The 27,065-nt window shown below is 43.8% G+C and overlaps 1 protein-coding gene across 1 annotated transcript in view; it reads left to right on the top strand.

Annotated features, from left to right (window-relative positions):
- CCDC57 (coiled-coil domain containing 57) overlaps window positions 1–27,065 on the top strand; it is a 1,326,425-nt gene that overhangs the window by 323,055 nt on the left and 976,305 nt on the right. Inside the window, exons 8-10 of the mRNA XM_069655328.1 lie at window positions 2,610–2,768; window positions 14,383–14,545; window positions 22,744–22,878. Of these exons, the coding sequence (XP_069511429.1) occupies window positions 2,610–2,768; window positions 14,383–14,545; window positions 22,744–22,878 (457 nt within the window). The remainder of the gene's footprint in view (window positions 1–2,609; window positions 2,769–14,382; window positions 14,546–22,743; window positions 22,879–27,065) is intronic.

The raw sequence follows: 27,065 nt of genomic DNA, 5'->3' as shown, positions 1-27,065 counted from the left end.
CACTCAACTTCTGGGTGTCTCCTGCCACAACAATTCCACCACATTCCTCCCAGTGCTTACCTGCCTTTTGTTTCTTTGTCCTACTTGACTGGCCTGGTCCCCTTGCTCCTCCTCTTCTGGCCAGTGAAAGCAAAGAGATGCTTCTCGGCCGCTGATCGTCATTTTCTCGATAGCCATTCTGGAATAATTTCTTCTTCTCTTTCACCCTATTTTTTTTAACATTGAGGATCAATGCCTCCTATCTGGTATTCAGCTTGGTCCCATAAGTTTGGTTTCCGCGAACATAACCTCTGGTGTTGCAAACTTTATTATGGACACTATTTGATCCCCTACTTTTTGCAGTCCAATGAGTCTTGAATAGCGGAAAAAGTACCTGTTTTGGACCGTGTTATCCCTTTCCGTATTCCATTCTATTTCTTTGCCTCTCTAGTTTCTCTCCATTCCTGCGTGTGTTGTCTAGAAGTGACTTATTTAAATATAGTGCATCACAAATTAATGAATAACTGAAGCGCTACATTGACTTGGCTGTTACTCCACAAAGACTATGCATCTCTGATCTCTCTTATTAAGAAGCATAGACCCTGCCGCACTAATTCAAGTATAGTGGCGCAGTTCTTTTTCCTTCGCTTTGTCGGATACAGGAATGCCATAATAGCCATTCTACACAAACCCACTCCAAGCCACGCAGCCCACTTCAGCGGGTATAACATGTGGTGCAAAAAACCTTGACCGCATGATGCCTCCCCTTCGTGCTGTGTGTGTGTATCTTATGCATAATCAATATTAGCTGTACCTGACATAGCATATGCCGATCTAGCGCTCTCTTTCTGTGTGGGTGAGAATGGCGGGACAGGTAAACATTTGCTGTTGCTGCCCAGTTGTGGCAGACAGCTGCACAATCAAAGGAAAACCAATATTTTGTGATTTTCTGGGCTGTTTTTTGTTTTATTAAATCCGCAATTACACATGTCTAACTGAGCATAGTACATTATCATAAAAATTGTTATCATTCCATGATGGATAACATGGTATATTTCTGTTGTTCTCTTTCAAAATTCTCCTTCGAGAAAGGGGGAGGGGAAAATGGTACCAGTGAGGTTTCCTGCTGCCTGCTTTCCTTAAATGAAAGAGCACTTTGGAAACATAAGCATGAACAATGATCTTTATATATGACATATTTGTCTGTGATGAAATGGTTGTATGCGTGAATCACTAAGTAAATAATACACACTGGGCTTGGTTCTAACTTCGTTGTTCACAAAACTCAACCTGACATACAAAGGTTTGCAATATTGAGTCGTACTTGCTTATTCAGATAGTCTCAGTATTTGAAAGTTTGCAACATCAGTCACTCCACTGTGGTTCAAGGGCTGCTCAAAGATGTTTACTTTCCCTGCGTATAATTGTAGCCAGTCCTTAGGGTAACGATGCCTGTGTGCATGCTCAGTTGCAATCACAGAGATCATCCTAAAATAATGATATATAAGTGAAATATACCAGTGTCTCCAGATATGTATCTCCCGACCACAAACTCTCAAGGAGAAGCAATTAAGCCATCTCTATCGCTGCTCTGAATCCTATACTATTGTTCAAAACCCCCTCCCTTTCCTTCTTCTTCCACGCTCCGTTATCTTGTGCTACACTTGGCCAGTTGTCATACTAGGAAGCATGCCATGAAGATATGGTTCTTCATATGCGTTTTTGCTGTCAGCATAGAAAATGCCCCAGAAGGCATTGTCCATGGTCATCTGAAAGATGCAAATCTCTCTCCCCCTCTTAGTTTCTTTTGTGTGTTCCATCCATGCTGTGGCCATGTTGAATAACCTGATCCTCCAACATGTTATTCATGTTCTTAAGGTATGCCTGCAACCATTAAGAGTAAAGGGATTGGTTCACAGAGAACATAATGGGTAAATAACTATGAAAAGGAAAGCCCTTGGGGAAAAACTGAATGATTGGTTGTCATTTTGGTGTTATTTCACAGAAAACCTAGTGTTGTAAGGAATAGAAAATGCAAAATTAGGATTTTCCTGCCATTCTATTTGGTGCGGGAAAGGTAAACTGTATCAGAATCTCAAATAATAAAATGGGCACCACATCTAGGTGAGGGTGAAGAAAGAACAAAGAAGGAAAACGGAAGTTTCGGTAAGAAGAAAAAGCATCATTGCTGAGAGGGTTGGGCGATCCCATTAAAAAATAAAAATAAACGAGAACGCCCACAAAAACCTTCATTGTACAAGACATAGGCAAATCCCTCTGTGCTTTATTTACTGTAATTTTTCAATACACCTTAAATCCGTAATATTGTACTATGGTTCTCTGTTTATAATTGCCACTTTGCCCTTTTGGAGTTGGTGTAATGGCTCCTGTGCCTGCCTGGAACCATTTTGAATGGAGACGTTATTTTAGAAAGTGTAGACGAAGGAAAGGTCAAGCCTTGTTCCTTTCACCTCTTTTCTTGTGATGCATGTCCCTGTTTCCTCCTTGAACTGGTGCCCTGTTCACCTCTGTCCTCCTATAAGTAGAATTCCCTGCCTTTGCTCACAGGTGTAATTGGCAACCTTTTCTGTGCTCGTTTAGCAATGATTTGACTAGTTTGTGTTTTTCAGGCTTCAGGGAGAGATCCAGACTGTAAAAAGCGCCTGGGATTCCCACATCACACAGATTTCCAGTGAGACCGTCTCTAAAGATCTTCAGATTCAGTCGATGGAGGAGGAAGAAGTGAAGCTAAAAGCGGAGCTTGCCCGATGCCACCAGGATGTGGAGAGGTAAAATGAAGAGCATGCTTGGGCTGGAGAATAGAACATATATGCTACCACACCTTAGCAATTGTTCTTGCTTTGGCATCTGCCTCTCCCCTAACCTCCTGTACCTCCCTTTACCGTGCTATCCTTTCATTAGAAGCCAAAGTGGCTCTAGAAATCAATTTTAGGAGGAACAACAGACAAAATGGGTTACGGGAGCGGGTGGAGGTTTATACAATATGAAACAAAGGGCCAATGGTGAAAAGTTGAAAATCTGTTTCTGCCCCATTACATATCGTTTATCTCCTATTTTAGTGAGGAGAGGGTCAAGGCACTCAATCTGCACCACCCCATGCAAACCAAAAGATAATTGTTAATTATTTGTGTTCTGGATACTGATATTTGGAATAAGCTCCCAGGTTTTATGCATTTGGCAGCTTCTTGCCTTATTTGGAGAAGTGCTTTACGCAGATCTGCCAGGCCAGGTGATTGGAAGACCATGGGACCGCTTTAGGCCCTTTTTAAAATAACTATTCACCCGCAGCTGCCCGCGCGCAATCTTATCCCCTCTCCCCCTCCCGACCAGCTTCCCGTGTTATTTTCCCGCCTCCCAACCCGCCCACCCCCACCAGTGATTGGCCACCTGATAGACAAATCTGAAATCCCCAGGGCAGCCCTCTGCCCGGCAGCCCCTGTGGCGAAGGGCCCCAAGGGCGGCTCAGACATTGGCGGCTCCAAAATGTGTCTGCAGGTGTCCGCAGGGGAAGTCAGTGAAGCCAGCAGTCAACAGACAAAAACTGTGTGTGTGGCATGGTTGGGGAGTGGAGCAATTACTCTACTCCAGAAAACCCCTGCCATTCTACCTTACCTTCCAATAACATAGACTGCCATAAACTCATACCAGGCATACTTAGAAAGATTTGTGACCACCATACTGAACCTATTCATGACAGGATTATAGAAGTTGCCTTGCACTACATTCTAACACACTTGGCAAGTATAACAAGTGCCGCACTTTGGTGAAACCTGAATGGCAGCGAATGTTAGCCTGCATTGCATCCAGATAGGACTTTGAATGTTAGCATGTCCACACTTAGGTGAAACCAGAATGTTAGCATATTCCACAATTAGATTTGTGAATATTAGCCTGCATCACATCCAGATAGGACTTTGAATGTCAGCATGTCCACAATTAGGTGAAACCGGAATGTTAGCATATCTTCACTTGGATATAATTATGAATATTAGCCTGCGTCGCATCTAGACAGGACTTTGAATGTTAGCATGCCCGCACTTGGGTGAAACCAGAATGTTAGCATATGCCACATTTAGAATTGTGACTATTGGCCTGCATCACATCTAGGTAAGACTTTGAATGTTAGCATGTCCACACTTAGGTAGAATTGTGAATATTAGCATATCCACACTTGGATAGAATTGTGAATATTAGCCTGCATCACATCCAGATAGGACTTTGAATGTTAGCATGTCCACAATTAGGTGACACCTGAATGTTAGCATGTCCACACTTGGATAGATTTGTGAATATTAGCCTGCGTGGCAACCAGAGGACTTTGAATGTTAGCATGTCCACAATTAGGTGAAACCTGAATGTTAGCATGTCCACACTTGGATAGATTTGTGAATATTAGCCTGTGCCGCATCTATATAGGATTTAGCATGTTAGCATGCCCGCACTTAGGTGAAACCTGAATGTTAGCATACGCCACACTTAGAATTGTGAACGTTAGCCTGCGCCGCATCTAGGTAGGATTGTGAATGTCAGCATGCCCACACCTAGATGGAACTCTAAACATTGACCTGCGCCGCGTCTAGATAGGATTGTGAGGGTCAACAAGTGCCACACTTGGACGGAACTGTGACTGTTAGCATGCTAAAGGTCAGGTAACCCACTAACCAATATAAGCTCAAGCTCTGCATACTTATCTCCCTCAAAAACTCACACAACCATCTCTCGCACAACAAGCCGCACGCACTTCACAACACTCCAAAACCATCTCTAGCACAACAAGCCGCACGCACTTCACAACACTCCAACAACACATAAGCCGGAGCAACAGCACACGCGGACTGACACCGATCCAATACCCGCACCAAAGCTCAGCACCCGGTGTATACAGAGTTGAAGCTGCCAACAGAACACCACTCCTCTCACTATCCTACTCCCTCTTCACCTTACTAACTCATCCCACCTTATTGTTTACAGATCCGCCAGAGCGCCTGGGGACCAATTCTGTTGGTGACGGTGCGCGCTACAAATACCTTTAACATTTGACATTCACATATATGAAGCAACGATATAGTAATATTAGTATTACAGTATAAATTCAATATAGTAATATTAGTGTTAGTAATATTATATGTATTAAACTATTTTATAGATGAGTCTTTTTTAATTACAAACGTTGTCACTAAATCACTTATAGGTGCTCATAATATTGGCAGATAATGAAAATAAGTGATAGTGTGAAGTACAGTCAAAGCTTGACTATTCAGCACCATTAGGAAAACAATGGCCCTGGATAACAAAAATGACGGCTCATCAAATTTCAGTTGTCTGAGCTGGATAACAAAGCAAGCAGGCTGGATAAGCACGTCTCCTGGCTTGTTAACTCTGTTATCCGGCTCCCAATCTTTGTAATCCAGCATTTCTCAACCAGAACCGTTACTTTTACCTGCAATGGAGGTGCTGGTTAATAGAGTTCTGGTTAGTGGGGTGCTGGATACAAACTTTGAATGTAAATTGATTTACCCAAAGATCTCTGTTTTTTCAAGTAGCAAAACCAGAGATGTAGGCCTTGGTCTGTCTTTTTCACAGTCACCTCTCGTTGTACACCAGTGTAGAATGCTTGTGTCTAACTGTTTTTACAATTCAGCTTTATACAATTTAGAGATCTTTAAAATACACAAATTGTATGAGCAATCAACCTAATAATGTAACAAAACATGTTAAGCAAAACTAGACTGATTTAATTTGAAGAGGGTAGGAACATGAAAAACAATGACTATCTGCAAAGAGATTTTGCAATCCGGAAACTACCTGGGGCCCGATTACCATAAAGGGCGGTCTGATTCCAGTGATTTCAGTTAATGTAGAGCCATGGCCAGCCCCCAGAGTCCCAAAGTTCTTTTACAGGTCTTTGGTTGCTTGATGCCCTTCTGTTTATACATCCTGGTCTATTCTCACTTGTGTGTGCACTCTTATCGCTTGTGGCTGCCTCATAGCTATTTTCCTTAAGGTTTTTCAGGTCCGTTGCCCTCCTTCCCACTTCCATTACTGTAACTCCTTCTTGCCACTATACTCTCCGAGCAAGGGTTGATTTGCCATGTGTGAATAGGATGAAGGCAGGTCATTGTTCTCCAGAGGTTATTTTAAAACAGTTTCCCTGATTTCGGCTTTACCCTGGTTGCTGTTTTGAGAGGTTTGTTAACCATGGTACATTCTGACCATAACACAAAACAATAGACCTCAACCACCATGCTTGGGTGGCAAATGGGAGAGGGTGACCTGTTACAATTAAAACAATGATCTCTAATAAAACCGCTTTTATGGTCTAGTAGACGGAACAATACAAATACTGCTCAGGTGGACTGCTTGCCTTGTGTTCCTTATCAGCTTGCCACAGAGCAGTCCCTCATTATTTTAATGTTGTCAGGATCTTCAATTGTTCACTGTCACCCTATTGTTCTGGGTCTGGATCATCTGCAAACAACCACCTTCTTTTATTCCTCTTGAGTGACTGCAACTCTACTGCAAAACTTGCAGTCAGTTCTCTGTGTCCAGTTCTCTGTGTCATTGTAAACTTTCTTCCTATTACCAAATTGAGAGTCAAGCCTGCTGCACTGTGGCTCCGATTAGGTTGGTATAACAACTCTCCTGAGCTAGCTTGAGTAAGTCACTTTTTTGACACCTTCTTTATCCCTATACAGCCTTTAATTGGAAACACCCCTCAGGTCCCTTGGACTCTAGCCTTTTTAGCCCACTGCTCAAGTGGGCATGTAATGTGATGCGTGGTCCTCATATATGATAAGAATAGGCTATGATTTGATTTTGTACATTTATACTGCGCTCCTGATGGACTTAACCACATAAAGGCGCAGATGACAACAGACCACAATAATATAGGAGTAGCCAACAGATGTGAATGAACCCCTCAGTAAGCCGACTTAGTCCTATTTAAACAGGAAGGTTTTAAGCACCTTCCGGAACTGAAACCATGTCTGGTAGCCCCTAATCTCCAAAGGTAGTTCATTCTAGAGTCTAGGCCAGAAAACCCAAAATCTCCTCTCACCTCTGGAAACACGCACTGTGCTATGAACACTCACCAATAGCTGCTCCTGTGGGCGAAGCAACCTTGAAGGGTTATAACAACAGATTTTGGAGCTGAGGTACTCCGGGTCCAACCCATTTAAACACTTGAAAATTAGGCACCCCACTTTAAATTTGATCCGATCTTCCACTGCCAGCCAGTGCGTAGGGGGGAGACTTGGTCGCTTCTCCCAAGCCGGTCTACCTATCTGGCCACAGCATTTTGGGCCTTCTGCAGCCTGTACAGTTGTTTGGTCAGAATACCCATCAACAGACTGTTGCAGTAATCCAAATGGGTGTTGTCATAGTACCACTACAGCCGCATGATCCTCCACAGGGATGAATGGTAACATACCCTGGAGCATCTGCAGGGAATAGCAAACTGCCTGGACCTTAGGCCCCACCTGTGGTTCGCTCCCCTATTCTCCTGCCACACACAGCCCAAGTTCTTAATTGATGTGGCATATTGTAACTCCTTGCCGTGGATACATGGGGCGAAGGATTCCTTAGTGGTCGGGACACGCTGCCTAGGTCCAAACAAAATGAACTCCATTTTAGCTGCGTTGAACTGTAGCTGATTGTTTGCCATCCATTTGTTAATATCTCCTAAACATTGGTTAACTTTAGTAAAAGCATCCTCCATGTTATCGATTTTTATATAAATGTGTTTGTTATCGGCTTACAAGTGGTAACTTAGCCCATGACTCCTCACAATATTTAAGGCTGGTCGTATATACAAGTTAAATAACAATGGGGACAAAGAAGAACTCTGCAGCTCAATACAATAGGCTCAGACGTGTAGCCCCAAAATTTCACCTGCTGAAGTCTATTTGCCAGAAATGACTCAAACATTTGATGGCCTATTCAGAAACCTTGCTAGTCCCTCTTCGGCAATCTAGCATGACACCATGGTCGACTGTATCGAAGGCCGCGGATAGGTCCAACATCAAAAAGAGTGTTAGCACGCCCCCGTCTGCAATCTCCAATGGCCCGTCATACACAGACAGCAGTGCTGTCTCAATCCCATGCTTCGGACGGAATCCAGAATCCAGACGGAATACTATATTTCCCTAAAGTGAGAGCCGAGTCTGTGGCATGGGGGACATAGAGCTCAGATCATCTGAGTTCCTATGCCCATGCAGCAACTCTCCTCTTCAAAAATATGTTGCTGGTGCACGGACCATTTTACATGTGAGGATACTACACATCTCCCTTCTTTATATAGAAGAACTCTTTGGCATAATTCCCCTTATTCTACATAGTCACACAGATATCTTGGCCGTCTGCATTCTCTTCCCGTCCTGGATCTTATCCTGTTACTTCTCTCTTGATGATCATCTGATTCTGTTGCCAAGGAAGTAACTCTCTTAGAAATTCTGCTCGACACCTCACTCTCTCTTCGCACATTCTTATCATCTATGTCAACAGTTATACCAATGTGTAGTATCCTCACATGTAAAATGGTCCGTGCAGTTGCACGAGAGAATGCTCGTGCAGGAGGATGAAGGTGACGAGATGGAACGTGGGGAAAGACAGTTGGAGGAGAAGCGAAGCAGTGAAGACGCACATTTCATGTTCCCTGTTAATCGATAATATTTATGTAAAATAGCATTATGAAAGTTAAATAATAAATACATTAAGCCATATCCATTTGCCCCTCCATACTTCAATGGCGACGAGGATGGGATGAAGAAACAATAGTGGCCGTTGAGAAGGATCTCCGGCCGCACAGCAGGTTGGACCGCGGTTCTCATCCCAGCCGCGATCGCCTGCAGCACATACAGACCGACTGTAGCTGCGATCGTGCTGTCCCCGCCCACTCTTCGTGACATTAAATCAATCTCTGTACTTTGCCGCATTCACCGCCGAATCCTACGCATACTGCGTTACGTGCCCCAGAGGAGGCGGGCCCAGCTGACGATACCAGTTAATTTATTCACTGCTCTTTGCTGAATGCCAATCTATCTCCTGGCCTAATCTACGCACACTACGTCGTGTTTTCCCAGCGGAACCACATTCTGCTGCCAATACCAGACTCCATCGTCATTACGCACTACTCCACGTCGAGCAAACAGTAATCCTCATTACTCCTCACACTCCTCCTCTTCACAGTAGAAATTTAAAACAAAGTAAAATCAAACACTAAGTTTTCTACGCTACATCCTTCAGTAATCCTTATTACTCCTCATACTCCTCCTCTTCACAGTGAAAAGATAAAGGAATTGAAATCATACAAAGTACAGAATCTAGACTGACTCCCTAAGTCTATCTAATACAATCAATAATGGCCATGCAAGGAGTGCAACTACCACACATGTTTCTACCGGAAGTTGGCGAACCTACACTTCCGTGGAAACGATGGTTTAAAGCTTTTGAACTTTACGCACATGTGGTTTGTGGAGTGAACTACAGTATAGAAAGAAAGAAGTCTCTACTATTACATTGTTTAGGACCAGCGGGCCAAGAGAAATTTCAGGATTTGCCTGACCTCACAGAGGATGAAACAGGGGACATGAACATGTATGAAATTGCCATTGCCAAACTCAATAAACATTATGACAAGAAAATGAGCACTATCCTAGAAAGAAACAAATTTGGGAAGCGAGTTCAAGAGAAAGAAGAATCCGTAGAACAGTATGTTACTGCTCTGAGGAAAATGGCCCGGAATTGCAATTTCAACCAACAACTTGATGAAAGGATCAGAGACCAATTTATGCTCGAGTGCAGGAGCAGTAAAGTCAGGGAGAGACTTTGGTCTGAAGATGATCCCACACTCGATGTTGTACTTAGATTGGCCAAGGAAGTGGAGCATACGGAAACGTGTGTTTCCACTTTAGAGAATAGAATGAAGGACATATCAATCAACTCATCGATTAGTGTTGTACAATCAGATCAAGATGAAGAAATTGGAATAATTAGAGGCAACAAGAAAAAGAAAATGAAACCACAAAGAGATGGAGCAATACCCAACACCAGCAATTTACGGTGAAGACCGTTTGAGAGCAGAGATATGTACAACAATCAAACAAATACAAGAAGACCTGACAGAGTAGAATCCAGGAGAGGGAACAGACCAGACATGATAAGGATGTCTAGGTCAGGAGGAGAACGTCAAAACAGGAGCATGTTTCCCCAGGACAGTAGGGGAAGGACCAGACAAAGAGGATGTTACCGATGTGGCAGTCCAAGTCACTGGGCCGACAATAAAGAATGCCCTGCTCTAAAGACGATTTGCAGAAAGTGTGGGGGAAAAGGTCACATAGCAAAGTGCTGCAGGACCAACCCAAATGGTGAACAATCCTCTAACTGGATTGGAGATGATGACGATGAGGAGGAATGTGTAGTCATGGGTACCGATGAAGACACACACATAGAGAGTCCCAGAACTGAAATTGTTGTGAATGGATTTCCAGTCAATATGATGGTTGACTCTGGAGCGAAGTATACGCTGATACCAGAAGAGATGTGGAAGAAATGCGGTCCAGAGTATTTACATGAAGTTGATGTAAAACCCAAAGCCTACGGTGGAGTCAGGATAGAATTGATTGGGTGGTTTGTCGCCAATTTAGACTTCAAAGGGAGGCAAGCAAGTGGTCGAATTTATGTATCTAAAAGTGGAGAGTCTGCTCTACTCAGTTGGACACACCAGAAATTACTCAAGGTCCGTTTAGACCCCAATGCTGATGAAATGGTTTACCAAATCGATGGATCATACAATGGTAACATTCAGAAGATAAAGAATGAAATATTTAGAGATGATGTCATAGGATGCTTAAAAGGATTCTCACATCGCATTTTGCTAAAGAGAGATTCAAGACATGTAGCCCAGAAACTCAGAAATGTCCCGTTGGCCCTCAAAAGGGAAGTCAAAGAGGAACTAACCAAATTGGAAATGCAAGGTATTATTGAGAAAATTGATGCAGCAGAATGGGTTTCGCCATTGGTCATTGTTAGGAAATCTACAGGAAAAATCAGAATATGTGCCGACATGAGAGAGTTAAATAAATGTGTAATTACCGACAGACACCCATTACCCAATATACAAGAACTAATATCCACTTTGGGTCCTGCAAAGGTCTTTTCTATGCTAGATCTCACAGCAGCATACCATCAAATTAAACTACATGAAGATTCTAAACCTTTGACGGCTTTTATCACGCCAGAGGGGCTTTATCAATTTCGCAGGATGCCATTTGGTTTAATTTCAGCAGCTTCAGTTTTTCAAAGAGTAATGCAGAATATACTTGGTGATATGGAAGGTGTACTTTTCTTTCAAGACGATGTATTGGTTTATGCAAATGATCAAGGCAAACATGATATGAGGCTGAACAAAGTTTTGCACAAACTACACCAGGCTGGAATGGTGTTGAGTGAAGCCAAATCGAAAATCAACAGAAAGGAGATTGAATATTTAGGACATGTAATATCTGGTGATGGTATTAAACCCAAGAAAGACTTGGCAGAATCTATCAGGTCCATGAATACTCCAGACAACAAGGATCAATTAAGAACATTTCTTGGAATGGCTGAATATTACGCCAAGTTTATAGAGAATTTCTCAGACCACACAGTTGAAATGAGGAGTCTAATGAAAATGAATAAGAAATTCCTGTGGAATAAGAAGAGCGAGAAAGAATTTCAGTTCATAAAAAAAGCTTTAGCCCAAGCTCTGGCACTGCAAAGCTATGTTAGAGGCAGGAAGACTGTAATAACCACTGATGCAAGTGATGTGGGTTTAGGCGCATCTCTGTCGCAATATTATAATGGACAAGTAATTGCTTTTGCATCAAGGTTACTTAAAGGACCAGAAAAGAACTACGCCACAATTGAGAAAGAAGCTTTAGCAATCAAGTGGGCCATTGAGAAATTCCGATCTTTTGTATGGGGAGTACAATTCATCATACACACAGATCATAAACCTTTAGTGGAAATATTCAGTACTAAAGGCCTCGACAGAGTATCCAGCAGGATTAGGAGAAGGGTTACAAGACTTCAAGAATTCAATTTCAAAGTTATATACATTCCAGGTTCAAAGAACATTACAGCGGATTGTTTGTCCCGTTTGACCAATCTTAATGATGTAGAAGAGGATCTTGGAGATCAAGAAGCTGTGTGTGAAATATCTAGTCAAGCTATATCCAAGGAAGATTGGAGCGATAGCATGGTGAAGGATGACACTTTATTAGAAGTTATGAAGATGGTCAAAGAGGGGAGATGGAGGAAGAATGAGGTACTTTCTCCAGAAGTTAAAGTTTTTTGGGACGTGCGAGAAGAATTATATCTTCAAAGTGATTATCTCATGAAAGGAGACAAAATAACACCCCCTATCGACCTAAGAGAAAAGATTATAACAATGGCTCATGAAGGACATCAGGGCATTGTGAAGACTAAAAGGAGAATCAGAAGCACATATTGGTGGCCCGGCTGTGATAGGCTGATCGAAGACCAAGTTAGAAAATGTATCCTTTGCTCAAAGAGTGATAAAGTGTGCAGGGGTGCGGACTATCCAATGGTACTGAGAGAAGTCCCCGAGAGTCCGTGGAATGAATTAGCTATGGATGTGATTGGCCCCGTTTGGAGTGATGGGTGTGCTACTTATTGTTTAGTGATAATTGACATGTTAACCAGGTGGGCTGAAATTAAATTTCTACCTCAAGTTACCACACGCAATGTTATAAATTTCATGGAAGAAGTGTGTGAAAGAGAGGGTTATCCCAAAATAGTTTTCACTGATAATGGCTCACAGTTTAAATCTGAGGAAATGAAGACATATTTAAAAGGCAAAGCCATCAACCATAAATTGTGCGCCATTTACCATCCACAAACAAATGGTATTGTGGAGAGGTTCAACAGAGTGATAAAAGATGCCATTAAATTGGCATGGGCCAATGGAAAGGAATGGAAGGTAGCAGTCAAAGAGATCCTGTTAGCCCACAGATTCACTCCTCACAGTTCAACTGGAGTCACACCATTTGAACTCAATAGAGGCAGAAAAGCCAATACAAACATGTTTCCGGGTTGGATGAATGAACTTGTGAGAAGTAAGGATAAAATAGAAGAAGCAAAGGAGAATATTAGACACAGGCAAATCGACAACAAAAAAATACATGATAAAAAACGCTTTAGGAAATTACCTGAATTTCAAGTAGGTGGTTGGGTGAGGATAAAACTACCTGTGAATTTGAGAGGAGATGGTTGCAAATGGTCCAAGCCCGTGAGAGTGGTAGAGATATATTCCCATGCCATTAGGACCCAAGATGGCAGAGTATGGAACCAATGAAAGGGTAATGGATATAAGTGATCGATGTTGAGGGAGTAAGTCTGCTGGTTTGGGTGAAGTGGATAGTGAGAGAGGAAGAGCTGGTATAACTGTTGACATAGATGATAAGAATGTGCGAAGAGAGAGTGAGGTGTCGAGCAGAATTTCTAAGAGAGTTGCTTCCTTGGCAACAGAATCAGATGATCATCAAGAGAGAAGTAACAGGATAAGATCCAGGACGGGAAGAGAATGCAGACCGCCAAGATATCTGTGTGACTATGTAGAATAAGGGGAATTATGCCAAAGAGTTCTTCTATATAAAGAAGGGAGATGTGTAGTATCCTCACATGTAAAATGGTCCGTGCAGTTGCACGAGCGAATGCTCGTGCAGGAGGATGAAGTTGACGAGATGGAACGTGGGGAAAGACAGTTGGAGGAGAAGCGAAGCAGTGAAGACGCACATTTCATGTTCCCTGTTAATCGATAATATTTATGTAAAATAGCATTATGAAAGTTAAATAATAAATACATTAAGCCATATCCATTTGCCCCTCCATACTTCAATTTCCCTAAAGTGAGTGCCGAGTCTGTGGCATGGGGGACATAGAGCTCAGATCATCTGAGTTCCTATGCCCATGCAGCAACTCTCCTCTTCAAAAATATGTTGCTGGTATTGGATGACCTGGGTGCCCTTTACTGGTGCTCTACTGGACGCCTAGTCCTGTGATGGATTCCCATGTGTTAGCTGCAGGGTTAGCTGTGGGGGCCTCTGTGTGTCCACGCCATCAATGAGTGTGCAACTATATTGAAATATGTTCTGCTCTTCCACTCATTTAGCCTGAAAGATATAATTTTACACGTTCTTAACTTCACTTTGTACATAAATGATCTGTCCACCATATAACATGTCTGTGTATCCTCACAACATCAGTTTATGCCATGGGTCTGTAACGTGTGCTTCACAATGTACTATACAGATTTCCCACTGTGGTACTATGTTGTGCTTTAATGTCTGAGATGTGAATGGGTTGTTAATTTATGGGTTCCAGGTACAAACAGCAGCTCTCACAATCTGTGGAGCGGGAGCGCCTTCTAGAACGTGCAAAAGTGCAAGCGGAACTGGACTGGCAAAAACGGTGTGAAAATGCTGAGAGGATTCAATATCAGAAGTCTGAAGAAGTTATTGAGTGCCTGACTAGAGCTCGAGACCAGGTACCCTAAGATGCAGTGCCTCCGTGGGGCTGGAATACAGCAATAAGCAAGTCACTGTTTAGAAATTGTGCCCACACATGGGCTAGAAGTCTGCCCATGACTAGGGAATTATTTAATCAAAGCGGACAATTGTAAATAAATGTTATGTATGTGTGTGTGTATACATATAAATATTTATATGCGTTTAGGACAAACCTGGCTGGGATCTCATTCCCTGTTTGTATTCTGACTAGTTGGCACAACATGGCTGATTTCCAGAAAACCAATTACTAGTGTATACTATGCCTAGTTATCAAAATCTGCTATGCCATTTGGCATAGAATTGTCTGTTTCTGTTGAACCCAATTTCCAGTATACTCACTTGCCATGCTTGCTAGTTTACATTATGCCTAATATGCATAGAACCGCTAGTTTCCATTATGCCCCACATAATTTACAGTAGGTCAACAACGTGCTGTTAATGCAAGCGATACAGCTTGTTTCCCCCTCGGCCAGAGAGGCCATGAATTCTATTCAAGGATCTTCTCTGTACCCAAGAAGAACCAGGCAAGCCTGAGGGCTATTCTCTTTTATTTTTTCCTTCCCAACGAGAAGTTCAAGATGATCCCTCCTGCCCAAACCCTACTATCTGTCCATATGTACAATTGGTTTTGCACTGTGGACCTCAAAGATGTCCTGATCTGGGAACCTCAGCAAACATCTCTCAGGTTCCCCATCAGGAGACACTATTATCAATACCAGGTTCTGCCCTTTGGACTTAACGCTGCTCCAATGGTGTTGACCAAGCTTGTAAATGCTGTGGCCAGTGCCTTTCGTCTCAAAGGGGCCCATGTATATTGTTAACTGGATGATTGCTGGTGAGAGCAAGCTCTCCTCAGGAGTTGTTTGTGGCTAACTGCATGCTGGTGGATACTGGGACGGTTCAGAGGATCTTGTCACTTCTCCCGAGAGGGGACCCCTTTCCTGTGAGGCTAGGGAGCTGAGCCCACTACGACACATTCCCCCTAGAGGTGGTAGAAAGCTGGGCCTCACAGGAAGAGACGCCCCTCTTGGGAAAGAGACTTGTGTGCATCCAGGAACTCCCTATAACCTTTTCCAAGGAGATATCCAGAACATCAAAGAACCAAAACCTTCTCTCTAAACCAGTCACTATTTTATCAATAACTAACCTTCGGTAACCACTCATGATGTGAAGAAGATTAAGTGAACCATGAAGAGTAATCAGTGGTTGGCAGCCGACCACAATGACATGGAGATAGAATGGAGCAAGGCAAATATTCCCTGGAAAGAAACAAAGGACTGGGTGCCTGTGCTGGGGAGGGCCCAACGGTTCCTCATAAAAGCCAAGAAAGGGCCAATGAACTAGTCTTCGGAGCCCAGGAAGCAGTAGAAGGACGCAGATCGGTCTGTTGTCTGACAGATGCTCGGGACCTAGAGAAGAAACTAGCACCAAGGAGACTGGGGCTCGACTTGGGTGCCAGATAAATACTTGAAGGTGGTGGCATGACCCAGATAGGGTGGACCGTGTTGTCCTCTAACAACGCTGAGACCGTACTAGAACTGGCTCCGCTGAGCCTCAAGCTGAAGGAGGAAGGAACGGAAGCCTACGCAGGTTGCATCAGTCAGACAAACCTTACCCCGCGAGAACCAGTGACGCCAGCCCGGTGCAAGAGAGGAAACAGCAGCAGTGGGAGCCCCGGGCAGGGAAAGAAGCGAGAAGCTAATGAAGAGTACCAAGGGAACAATCATACTCATCCCAGTATAAGTGAAGGTTGGTAAACTAGTGAAGATTACCAACAAACACCTCACATTTGTCCGAGTATAAGGCAAGATTTGAAAGAGAGGGTAACATGGCAAGTTATATTTGGTTAAAGCTAAAAGAAAGTTGGAGATAGAGAAAGAAAGGAGTGTAAAGTGGCCAATTGTCCCAGTATAACAGAAGGACCATTCGTGAAACTAAACAGACAGGCCAGGGGAGGACCCCGGGCATTTCAGAAGTTGGGAAACAACACAGAGACATTGCTAGACTTGGAGGAAAGGAAAGCCCAGAGTCTTGTGTCATCGAAAGAAGGAACTGTACCAATAGTAGAAAAGGGAATCCCTGGAGGGATAAGAGCCCCATTGAAGAACTAAAGGAACTTATTCTGAATATTGCCAGAAGCCATCCCAAGTGAAACTTGTTGAGGCTATAGAAGACTGTCCAAGTAGCCATTCTCCTGGACCCCTTTTTTCTTTTGAGTCTTTTTGAATAGCAGTAGGGACAGAATACGGTAGTTTGGGACAGAGGACAGACTATTACTTTGTACAATCTCACTGACAATGAGCACCTTAGTTAGCTTTGTGTTCGGTAGTGCAAACTCCATACTATTAGGGCTAGATAGGCTTTCTTATTTAAATAAATCTACTTGTGAACATTCCACCAGTTACTCTGTCTCCTTCTAACTTACCACAATACCTTATTCAACCTTAGGTTCTTTATCAACTTCAAGAAATCTACTCTGCTGTCAACTCGGAACCTTACCTTCTTGGAGTTTGTATGGGATCTATGTGCTGCCAGAATCTTCATGTCACCCCTCTGCATGTCGGACCGAAGGCTTGATGGTTCCAGAGACTCCCAGGGCATATGGCGGTGTGCATGTTGTGAGTCCTTTTTGCTCGATTTAGGTTAAGACCACGCCAACTTCATCTGACCAATTTCTAGAAACAAGCTATTGGAGACAATTTAATCTTATTCAGATAACCCAGACTGTGACACAAGAAGTTGCATAATGGGCCAGCCCTCCGAATCAAGAAATCACCACAGCCTCCTCCTTGTGGGCTAAGATGCCACTCTGAGAGGACTGAAGATCCCCAAGCAGTGGTCTGTATAGAAGAAGCCACTGCACATCAACGTTCAGGAATTACATGCAATTGTTCAACGCCATTCTTGCATTCCTACCGAGTCTTCAAGATAAATTGGTACATTTACAAATGGGTGGCTCAACTGCAATGTTTCATACGAACAAGCGGGGAGGCACCAGATCTACTTCCCTTCATGAGCTGGATATTGCAATCTCGGATTGGGCCTTCAGTCATATAATCACTCTGAAAGCAGTACATCTGTTAGGAGTCATGAACACTGAAACCGATCTTAGCAGATTGATTTCTCATTTGTGACTGAAATTATTTCAACATCGGTCCTCCTCGCCATTGTTCAACCCTGGGTGCAACCAATATATTTACGACGGCTCAAGAGCATGAATGTTTGACTCCCATTGTGGGATTGGAGCAAATTCATTGGGGGACTTCCTTATTATTTAATGGGACTTTGCTTTCCTCTATGCGTTCCCTCTGGCTCCTCTATTTCCCAAGTCGGCGAGATCTGGGTGCCATCTCCCTATTGGACTCTCACAACCTTCTACAGCAGCAACAGGGCAGTGTTCTACACCCTTGCCCTTGTTTGCTGGACTTAGCAGCTTCGTTCCTGAGGACCTGACCTGTGGCATCTAAGATTGACATCAGAGATTATGCTGATCATACAGGTGACCAGAGAGCAGTCTAACCATTTGCAATGCAAAATCAAACAGATTGCATTCTGCCACTGGTCTCTTAACCACTGCTTTGCAACCTGAATGATGTACTATTCTGCATATCTCATCTGCCGACATCGGACATCCTGATGGACTCGTGTTGCAACTATTTGACTGCGATCAGAGGATACTGCAGTGTACGATAGTCTTCCTTCTTGTCAAACTTGGTTGTTTGAAGACACTTTGAGGTCTTCTTAAGTCTTTGCCCTCCTGTTAAGGAGCCACATCCAGTGTGGGAACTGAATGTTGTTTTGTCCACCTTGGTACATAAGCCATTTGAGCACCTATTCTATGGGTTTGAAATTTCTTTCCTGTAATTTTTCTCTTCTGATGGCTCTCAGATCAGCGAGAAAGGAAAGTGAGATGTAGGCTTTTTCGGCCCCCTAGCCTTGCACCTGTTTTCAAAAGGACAAAGTTGTGCTTAGAACCCACCTGGTGTTTTTACCCTTGGTGATCTCCTCGTATCATGTTAATGCCAACTTCTTTTCACACCAACAATCCCCACCAGACACGGTACAGCACTGATTGAATGTTACGAGGGCCCTGTATTTGCATAGATGTAAGGAGGTCCAGAAGTTCAATGCCCTCTTTGTTGCATTTGGAGGATACAATTCAGGTAGCTAAACACCCAGCTAGCTAGGCTGCAAGTTCACGCAATTAATCATTGTTATGAACTTCAGAAGTTTCTGCCTCCGAAGGTTCGGAGCCAAGGCTGTCTGTCAAATTCCAGCGGAATATCCCATGAGATGTCATCAATAAGACTGTAGCATTATCCACACCAGCAGTCTTCTGCAAACAGTATTGTTTCAACACCAGCTCTAGGCCTGTTTGTGTTATTTAAGATGGTGTGAAGCAGTTAAGCTTTCCCACATATGTTCATGCCTAATTTGTGTAAAGGATGATTACTAATCTTATGAAGCTTCAGAATTGCACATTCTGCAAAGAGATGTGCTTTCCCTTTTGCGTATGTCTTCTGCAAAAAATGCTTTCACTTAGCTCTTAGTGATGCCCATCATATTTTTGTACAAAAGTCTGTCTTGACTCCTGTCACGTGTGGCATTCTAATATTTTACGTTTATACATGAAACATCCAATCACGCTACAGGTGGAAATAGATTTCCTTGTGTGCACAAGAGGATGCTCCACTTGTTGTCATGAACTACAGAACACGTCCCTTTTGGACTTCCTGGTCCTTGTCACAACGGGGCGTGCACTCCATAATACTCCCAACATGGTCGTCCAGCGTGAAACCCCTTTCTCGCTCCACGCGCTGGACGTAACGTATTCTATTAATAGACCACGCCTTCCGTGGCTCAGCGCGTCTCAATACTATTGCAAAGTAGCGATCCGACGTGTGTCCCGTAGCTCGCGGTATTGTTTCATTCTACCTGTCCATCTACCCGTTCATTGCCCTTTCCTTTCCTCCTATTTCCTGGACTCGTGTGCTAGTTGCACCTTTCCTAGTTCCTCGGATTCCTGGATCCGCGTCCCGGAAACTGAACGCACTCTGGAGTCGGAAGAGACTCGGGCAGCCTTGTTCAAAACCAGGTCCGTCCGCAAGAAGGCAGCGACAAAGGACTCCAGCAAAGAACGGACCCAGGTGAGAAGGGGGGAACTCCTTGACACTTGTATCCAAATTCACTTATTTTATGCACCTGGTCCTAGAGATAATACAATATTGAAAAGTAACATTTGTCATGGGGGTCTGGTAGGTTATGTAAGGAACTCATGGGGACAACAGTAAAGACAGACACAAGTGATCGCAGTTCAAGGGTGTTTATTAAACTATATAAATGGGTGAGAAAAACGCCTAATCTAAACCTAAATCTAAGATGGGAGCAAGCTACGACCATCAAACAATAATAAGGCAGTCCTAGTGGCGTCTTGTCAAAGAAAAATAGCCTATACTAAAAATAAACTATTGCCAATCCTTATTGCTATGTTTACAAAAGAGTGTGGGATAATGTTCTCAAGAAAAGAAAGAAGTGTTCTCAAAATGATAGGTCAGGATGGTATGACTGGGTCTCCCTTCCCCATGTTTAAAGCGCGGGACAAGTGCAGAACTCCTGAGCAGAGCACATTCCTTCAGGGGAACCTTCAGGGGCTGAATCTCCTTTCTGCAAAAGTCTCTTTGCTTTAGAAGGCCTGCTGATTCAAAAACAACAAACAAACAAAAGTTCTCCCGGTGGTCTTGCACCTTAGGAATTGCTCTCCGCCCCTAGGATCTCCCTCTGCCGGGCTTGGATCCTCATTGCAACTTGGGTCTCCCTCCGTTGGGTTCACTACAGGCTTGCAAATGCAGCTCGCAATTTTCAAGAGTCTTAATATCCTTTTGAACAACTTCTCACTGTGGACAACCCTCTGCCGGGTTCACTCTGGTCGACATAATGGTCACTCTGCTTTTTCTCAATGCAGGATTTCCTTTTAGTAGCTTTCCCCTTGGCATCCCTCCGTCGGGTTCACATAGCCATATTTAGCACAGTTCCTGATTTTCTCATGTTATCAGAAAGCGTGCTTTCTCCTCTCCTAGCTTTCTTTTGGAATCCTTCTGTAGGGTTCACACTTGCAGTATTCCACAGTTCAGAATCTTATTGGAAAGTGGGGTTCCCTTCCCCTAGCTTTCTCCGGGCCACAGGCCAAAGACTTTTGATTGTACAAGGGGTTTGAGTAGGGCCTTCTGGTCTTTGCAGTTTCAACACGAAATCAAAGGGGCCAGCGAGAGTCCTTCAACTGAGCACTCCTACGGCGCCTGACCACTCTGCAGCTGGCCCTTGTCTGGGCTTGCTCAAAAGTTCAAACACACAGACACACAAGTTCTTTCTTCTCAAGTTCCTTGCGTTCATAACGTTGCTACTTGCAACCTTTTGCTCAACACAGTTCGGTTTGCAATCAGCTTCCTCCGACTGGCCGGCTGTGCTGAACCCGTTGGCTTCTCTTGTCTCTGGAGTCAAGGACGGTGCCATAGTAGCCAGCTTGCCTCCCTGCCTGCACTATCAATGTGGGAGGCCCCCGTGCGCTGTTGACATCTGCTGCTCCGCTCACCAGCTGTAACACCCGGTGTTATGATTTCCCTTTTTTGAGGCTTTGCGGGTCTGAGTTGAAAAGGGTAAGGGCAGTTCCCACTTTATCGTCCCTCCAGGTCTCGCCGCCTTTTGTCTCTGTTTGAACTGCCGGTTTGGTGTAGCTGTTTCCTCCTGCATTCGGCCTTGCTCGATGTGTCCTTTCGTGCGCCGCCTTTTATCCCTGTGAGAAGGTAAAGGGCTGTCAGGTGTGCATGGTTATTGTCAATTGCCTGGCTCTGCCTGACCTGTGTGTTAGGACATGACAGGTAAACTGCTCTGGTGTTGGTCTGTTGTCTATTACGGTGTAAGAAAGAGTTCCTTTTGGAACGGGGTGGGGGTAGAGCTTCTGAGTATCCTACAGGGTAGGAAGGGGGTACCGCGTCTCGACCGTCGGTGTCCCACTTCCACTCCCCGAAGACCCCTCATCTAGGTGATCCTCCCCCACTGGTCCACCTCCAGAAGCTGGGTCCAATAGCGGTGGCCGTATCCTGGCCACCTGGATGACCGATCCCCAGGGACCAGTAAGTGAGACACCTTCGGGTTTCTCGCAGAGGTTATTAGGGGAGCCAAGAAGTCTTCCTCTACGTAGATATGTTATTAGTGGAAGATGTTAGAGGTTCTCAGCACAGTGCCTAGGACGATCTCTGTCCCAGATTGTAGGACTAGGAACATAGGCCAATAGTAATGTCTCGGGTGACATTTGGACTCTTTAGTGGATCCAAAATGCATCAGTTTCTAGATAGAAAATCACGTATGTTGGCTCAAGCATGTAGTTAATTTCTTTAGCGCGTGGCTCTCACTGAGCTGCAATTAAACGTCTCATTATTGTGTTCAAGAACTTTGTTTTTGCTGGTTATTGAATCCATACATGGGGGGCCGGGGGTGGAGGAGGCAAATGAATAGCAGACAGGCACATTGAATGCTGGCAAAGTGATGACATGGAAGGACAAATATCAGATCTGCTCCAAAGTTTATCACAATTTCCCCTAAATCCATTTGCGGATTCTTCAGTCTTATAGTGTAATCTCAATTAAAATACTTTTGAAAGAAAATTTCACAATTTGGGAGAGCCCTTGACATTAAATCAGAGGCCTTGCATGTTTCACTCCACAGATTTCTATACGGCTCATGGATACAACCAAGGCAGAACCAATTTCCCAAAGTATCATCCATAGAACCTCACCTCCCTCCTTACTGTACCTATGGGATGGAAACTTCCTATCTGGACTCTGGTTCTATTATCCGAAAGATGACAAAGCAGTAGAAGGCAGTCCTGGGCTAGCCAAGCAGTAGCTTTGACGTCAGCTTTCCATTGTGATCACAACACAGCATTAAAGCGATATATAGGCCAAATAATCTTTAACAGAAAAACTAGGTCTTTTCATGATTACCTTTTCCCATCGCTACGAACTGTGGAAATGCTTCAGGTGTGGATTTATGGTCCCGATTTATTATTTAAATCTGAAGGTTAAAATAATTGAATCTTCATGGGCAGCACTGAATATATTAGAGCAGCCGAGACATTGGTGTACTTCATCACGTTATGACACACATTTCTTTCTTTTAGGCTTGTGCAGAGCTTCAGGAGAAGGAACGAATACTGCAGGAAAAGGAGGCCATACAGTCTGCATTAACCATAGAGCGAGATCGAGCTGTACATGCCCTCCAGTTGCATGGGGTGCTCCCGGAGCGTGAAAGCCAGGTGAGGACCCTGGTGTATCAATGGAATTAATTGAGGGTTAGCATAGGAGGAATAACATGTTAGTAAATGTGCTATGTCAGAGAGCCCGGATGGGTGGTCTTCTGATATACCTATAATGATCTGTGAAATAACGAGGTGAGGTGTTCCTAGTAAAATAAGATCAGTAGTCGGCAGGGAAGCAGGTGAGGGACATTAACATGTGTGATAAATGCTAAGAGACTGATAGCGGCATCCTAGAGTTCTCTGTGGAGCGCCTGAGATTAAGCCAGTGGTCTGCAGAAATGGACAACTGTTTGGCCTTGGAGAAAAGAGTGGACAGGGCTAGTGGGCTGTCCCAGGAAATTCACAAAGCTATTGGGGGAAGTGGGGTGGAGATGGCTGAGGGGCTTGACAGTATGTACCGCCACAACCATGAACCTTCTTGCTGCCAGTGTAACTTGCTAGCATCCTAGGTTAGTTGGGCTCCCACATTAAAGCCAATAAATGGAATCTACTGTATTATGATCAAGTTCTACCTATGCTTGTGTTTGTCTGTTCCTTTAGGTAATAATAAACAGATTGATTTAAAAAAAAAAAAAAGGTGATGAAAATAGTAAGACAATTAAACTGGATCAAGGCATCCGGGTTTGTCAAGCAGATTTTTCATGGTGTAAGTGCATTGCTGTAAGGAAGCAAATTGCCAGTGTCTACTTAAGCTGCTTATTTACATTTCTGAAAGGGCAGCTGACCTTCTAATGCTCCCCATACCTTTGCACTTGCCTATCTAGCCTTGTGATACAAGATCCTGTTGTCAGGAAACCAAAGCAATGAGCAACCTGGGACACTGAATTAAGAAAGCCAGTGGCATTATTTTGAATTTCGGGTCGTAGATGTGCTGCCTCATCTTTTCACAATTTACAAAAATGACAGGTGGGCAAAAGAGAAACAGAAGGGCTTTCTTACATTTTATCCCAATCTTTTTTTCTTTTTGGCAAGAGCATGGCTCCTCAGCCCATTTCACAAAATCCTTAATTGTTCACACTGTTACCCAAGGATTATTTGTTTTGTTTGTTAGGTATATGTTTAGATTCATTTATATCTCATAAAAGCACAACCATATTTGCATATGGGCTTGTAATCCAAGAACAAGGAAGTGGAACTGAATTTAATGTAAGGGGAGGCAACTAAATGTTTGAGAACAGCCATATGTTTAATGCTTCACAAAATCCATAAGCATGTGGAATTGGGCAATGGCTTTTGGAGAGGCTATTCTAAAGCTTGGCTGCATGAACCAAAAAACTACAATCTCTCTTATTGTGATTTGAATAATGAAAGATTTCAAGAATTAGATGCGCTGAACAGAAGTCATTCTCAGCTGACTTCGATCTTCAGATACCTTGTGCCTCGGTTGTGAAGGCACTTAAAATCTAAACACAAAACCTTAAACATCAATGTCAAGGAAGGTATGTACAAGATGGGATACATTATTGCACTTCAGGAGACTAACCGCAAGATGGGCAACATCATTGCTCACTACCTGTGAGTGCATCAGCTGTCAAGCAGGCACAATTGTGTAACAGGAGTTTGCCTAGTCCAGTTTTGTAATGTCTTTTGCATAGGCTACATCCTTTCTCTCCTTATATTTGATATATGATGCAGCTTCTTTCAGCTGCCACATTTTGACAAAAGAAGCTCTGAGCAACAGGCCCAATCTATACATTGTGGCTAACATCTGCCTACTGTGTGACTCTCTGATTTCTTTTTCCTAGCATAGACAGAGTTAATTCCACACCGGTAGGGGGGCAGGAAACACAGCAAAGTTCTCCAGCCATTATCCAGCTATGTTTCAATTGCATAATTTTCAAGAAAGCCCATCAAAGTGCAGGACCGATGATGGAGCTAGCAACTATGGGGACCCACAGTGTACAAGCAGTGAGTAATCTACTGTGGTTTGACAGGAGGGAAGCCGATGTGGCCTTTTTTCGGGCTGCCCGTGGGCCTGCAGAGAGATCGACTGTGAGTGTTGAGGGCTGTTACAGCTGACTGATAGATGTATATGAGAAGATCAGTGAAAGGATATGAAATTCGAGACAATGGTCTAGAGAGTTGCGCCTGGAGGAGAGGATGGACTCAAAGCAGCTGGGAAGGACCATTCAAATTTAACAATCCCCAAGCTTTGCATCCGGAGGGCCTGAGCTGAATAGAGTGATATCTGGTGCCCGGGAGGTAGGTCGTTCCTGCTAAATAATCAGCAGCCTCCACTTGTTGCCAGGGGTTGATTTTGGAAGGAGGAAGATTGAGGTGGTGCGGAGCAGAGAGGACGTGCAAGCAAGGAGATGTGAATAATGCAGACACGAGGGAGGTGAAGGTTCAAGTTCAGTACTGGAGAGGGGAGAAAGGAATGAGAAAGTGAATGGTGGTGGGGCAGAATTAGAAATGGAACGGAAAGACTTGGTGATGGAGGAAAAAAGAAGAGTAGTGAAAGGAGGAGGAACGTTAGGAAGAGAGTGGAAAGACCATGAGAGGAGGAAAGAGAGCAAGGAATGCAGTAGAAAAACCTGAATAGAGGAAATCGGAAAGACTGACTGAGGAGGAAAAAAGGAGGGTGAGAAAACTATCAAACAAGGGGAGAGTAATAAGTGGAACCACATTGGGAGAGAAGTAGATCTTTCTGCTTGTACATAGCCTCCGTTTTGTATTACTCTCATGTATTTTATTAGCTTGATGTGTAACTAAGCTCCAAGTTATCTTATGCTATGCGCCCTGATACCCGTGGGTCTGGTGCGCAATATAAATAATAAACAAACAAACAAGTAGTGGAGGGTGAGAAAGGATAATTCAGCACAGTGAGGTCTTGGGGGCCAAGATACTGGAGACCTTGAGTGAGGACGGGACAGAGCACGAAGAGTGAAAATAAAAAAAACAAGAGGGGATGGTTAAGAAGGCTGATTGTTGAGCATCAGTGAGGACAAAACTAGAAAGCACCAAAGAGAGCAGACCGAACAAAAGCCTCAGGAGGGAAACCAACGTTATGAGCAGAGAAGTTCCTGACCACCAAGTGCTGGAATTGACTGTGGCAGAGCCAACAGCCAATAACCTGATCTAATCCAAGAAGCTCCCTAGGCCCAATTATATCTTGTAAAAAGCCTGACAAAGGTGTGGCATCCTATGAAGCATAGCCCCACCAGCCGAGCAGGTGGAAAGGATCACCTAGAAACTTGACATCCTGACCAGGTCACTGGCTGAGAAAGGTTACCACCAAGCCAAGAAAAGAAGTGCAGGGGGCTCTTAAAACTACAGGGAGTGTGAGTGACTTTTGTTTGGCCACCAGGAGGCTGAGGACAAGGGCGCTGTGGGACAGACTGGCAGACTACAGACTTTGGGCAAGCTGGATTTTTGTTAATTTTGATTTCTTTGAAACCTCACACTCGTTTATTTACCCAGTCCAACCCAAGCCCTTTGATACCCTATTTTGCAAGTCTTGAATTGTCTTGTCTGCTGATCTTCTGAGCCAGACATGCATGTAAGGATTCATGCTTTGCAGATTGTGACTCATTAATTTGCAAAGCCCAAGTTCATATCTTGGCTAAATAAACATTGTCAGGTTGGGCAAACTATATACAAGCATGATTATCTCTCTACTAGGATACATGTTCTTTATTCTAAATATAGCTTCAATGATATAGTATTCAGCTGGCTTCATTTCCACAATCACGGTACAGAGATATAGTGCCTAGCTTGTTTCTTTGCCTCACTTAGTGCCAGGGTTGTGGGATTTACCCATATCCTGTAAGAATGAATTCACTAAATCCATTCTTGCCAAAAATGGCTAACCAAAAGGACAGCGAAACAAAACGTCTGCATATGGAACACGCATTGAAAACATGAACCACTTCCATAATTGGTGTACACCGCGAAGAGGCAGGAACAGCACTATGCTGCTGATGATGATGAACAGGTAAGGAGAGCATGGGGTTGTGGAGTGCATGAGGTGGGCATGGGGGCTCAGAGAGGAATGCATCTGTGGGGGCGGGGTGGGTGAAGGTAATGTCTCGTGGAGAAGAGGCACTGTGGATCTCTTCATTGAGAGTTGCATAGGGAGGGGCGAGCAGGTATGGGGGCTCTGATTTTCCCCCATCCCTTATTAAAGCGGAAAGGACCAGAGGAAGGAGCTGAATCGGTTAAACCAATTTGGTATTAAAGGGGAC

Source organism: Ambystoma mexicanum, chromosome 3q (genome assembly GCF_040938575.1).
Source record: "Ambystoma mexicanum isolate Mex_15411 chromosome 3q, UKY_AmexF1_1, whole genome shotgun sequence".
NCBI classification, from domain to species: domain Eukaryota; kingdom Metazoa; phylum Chordata; class Amphibia; order Caudata; family Ambystomatidae; genus Ambystoma; species Ambystoma mexicanum.
The sequence above is the reverse complement of the archived record's forward strand: the minus strand, read 5'-3'. Positions and strand labels throughout refer to the sequence as shown.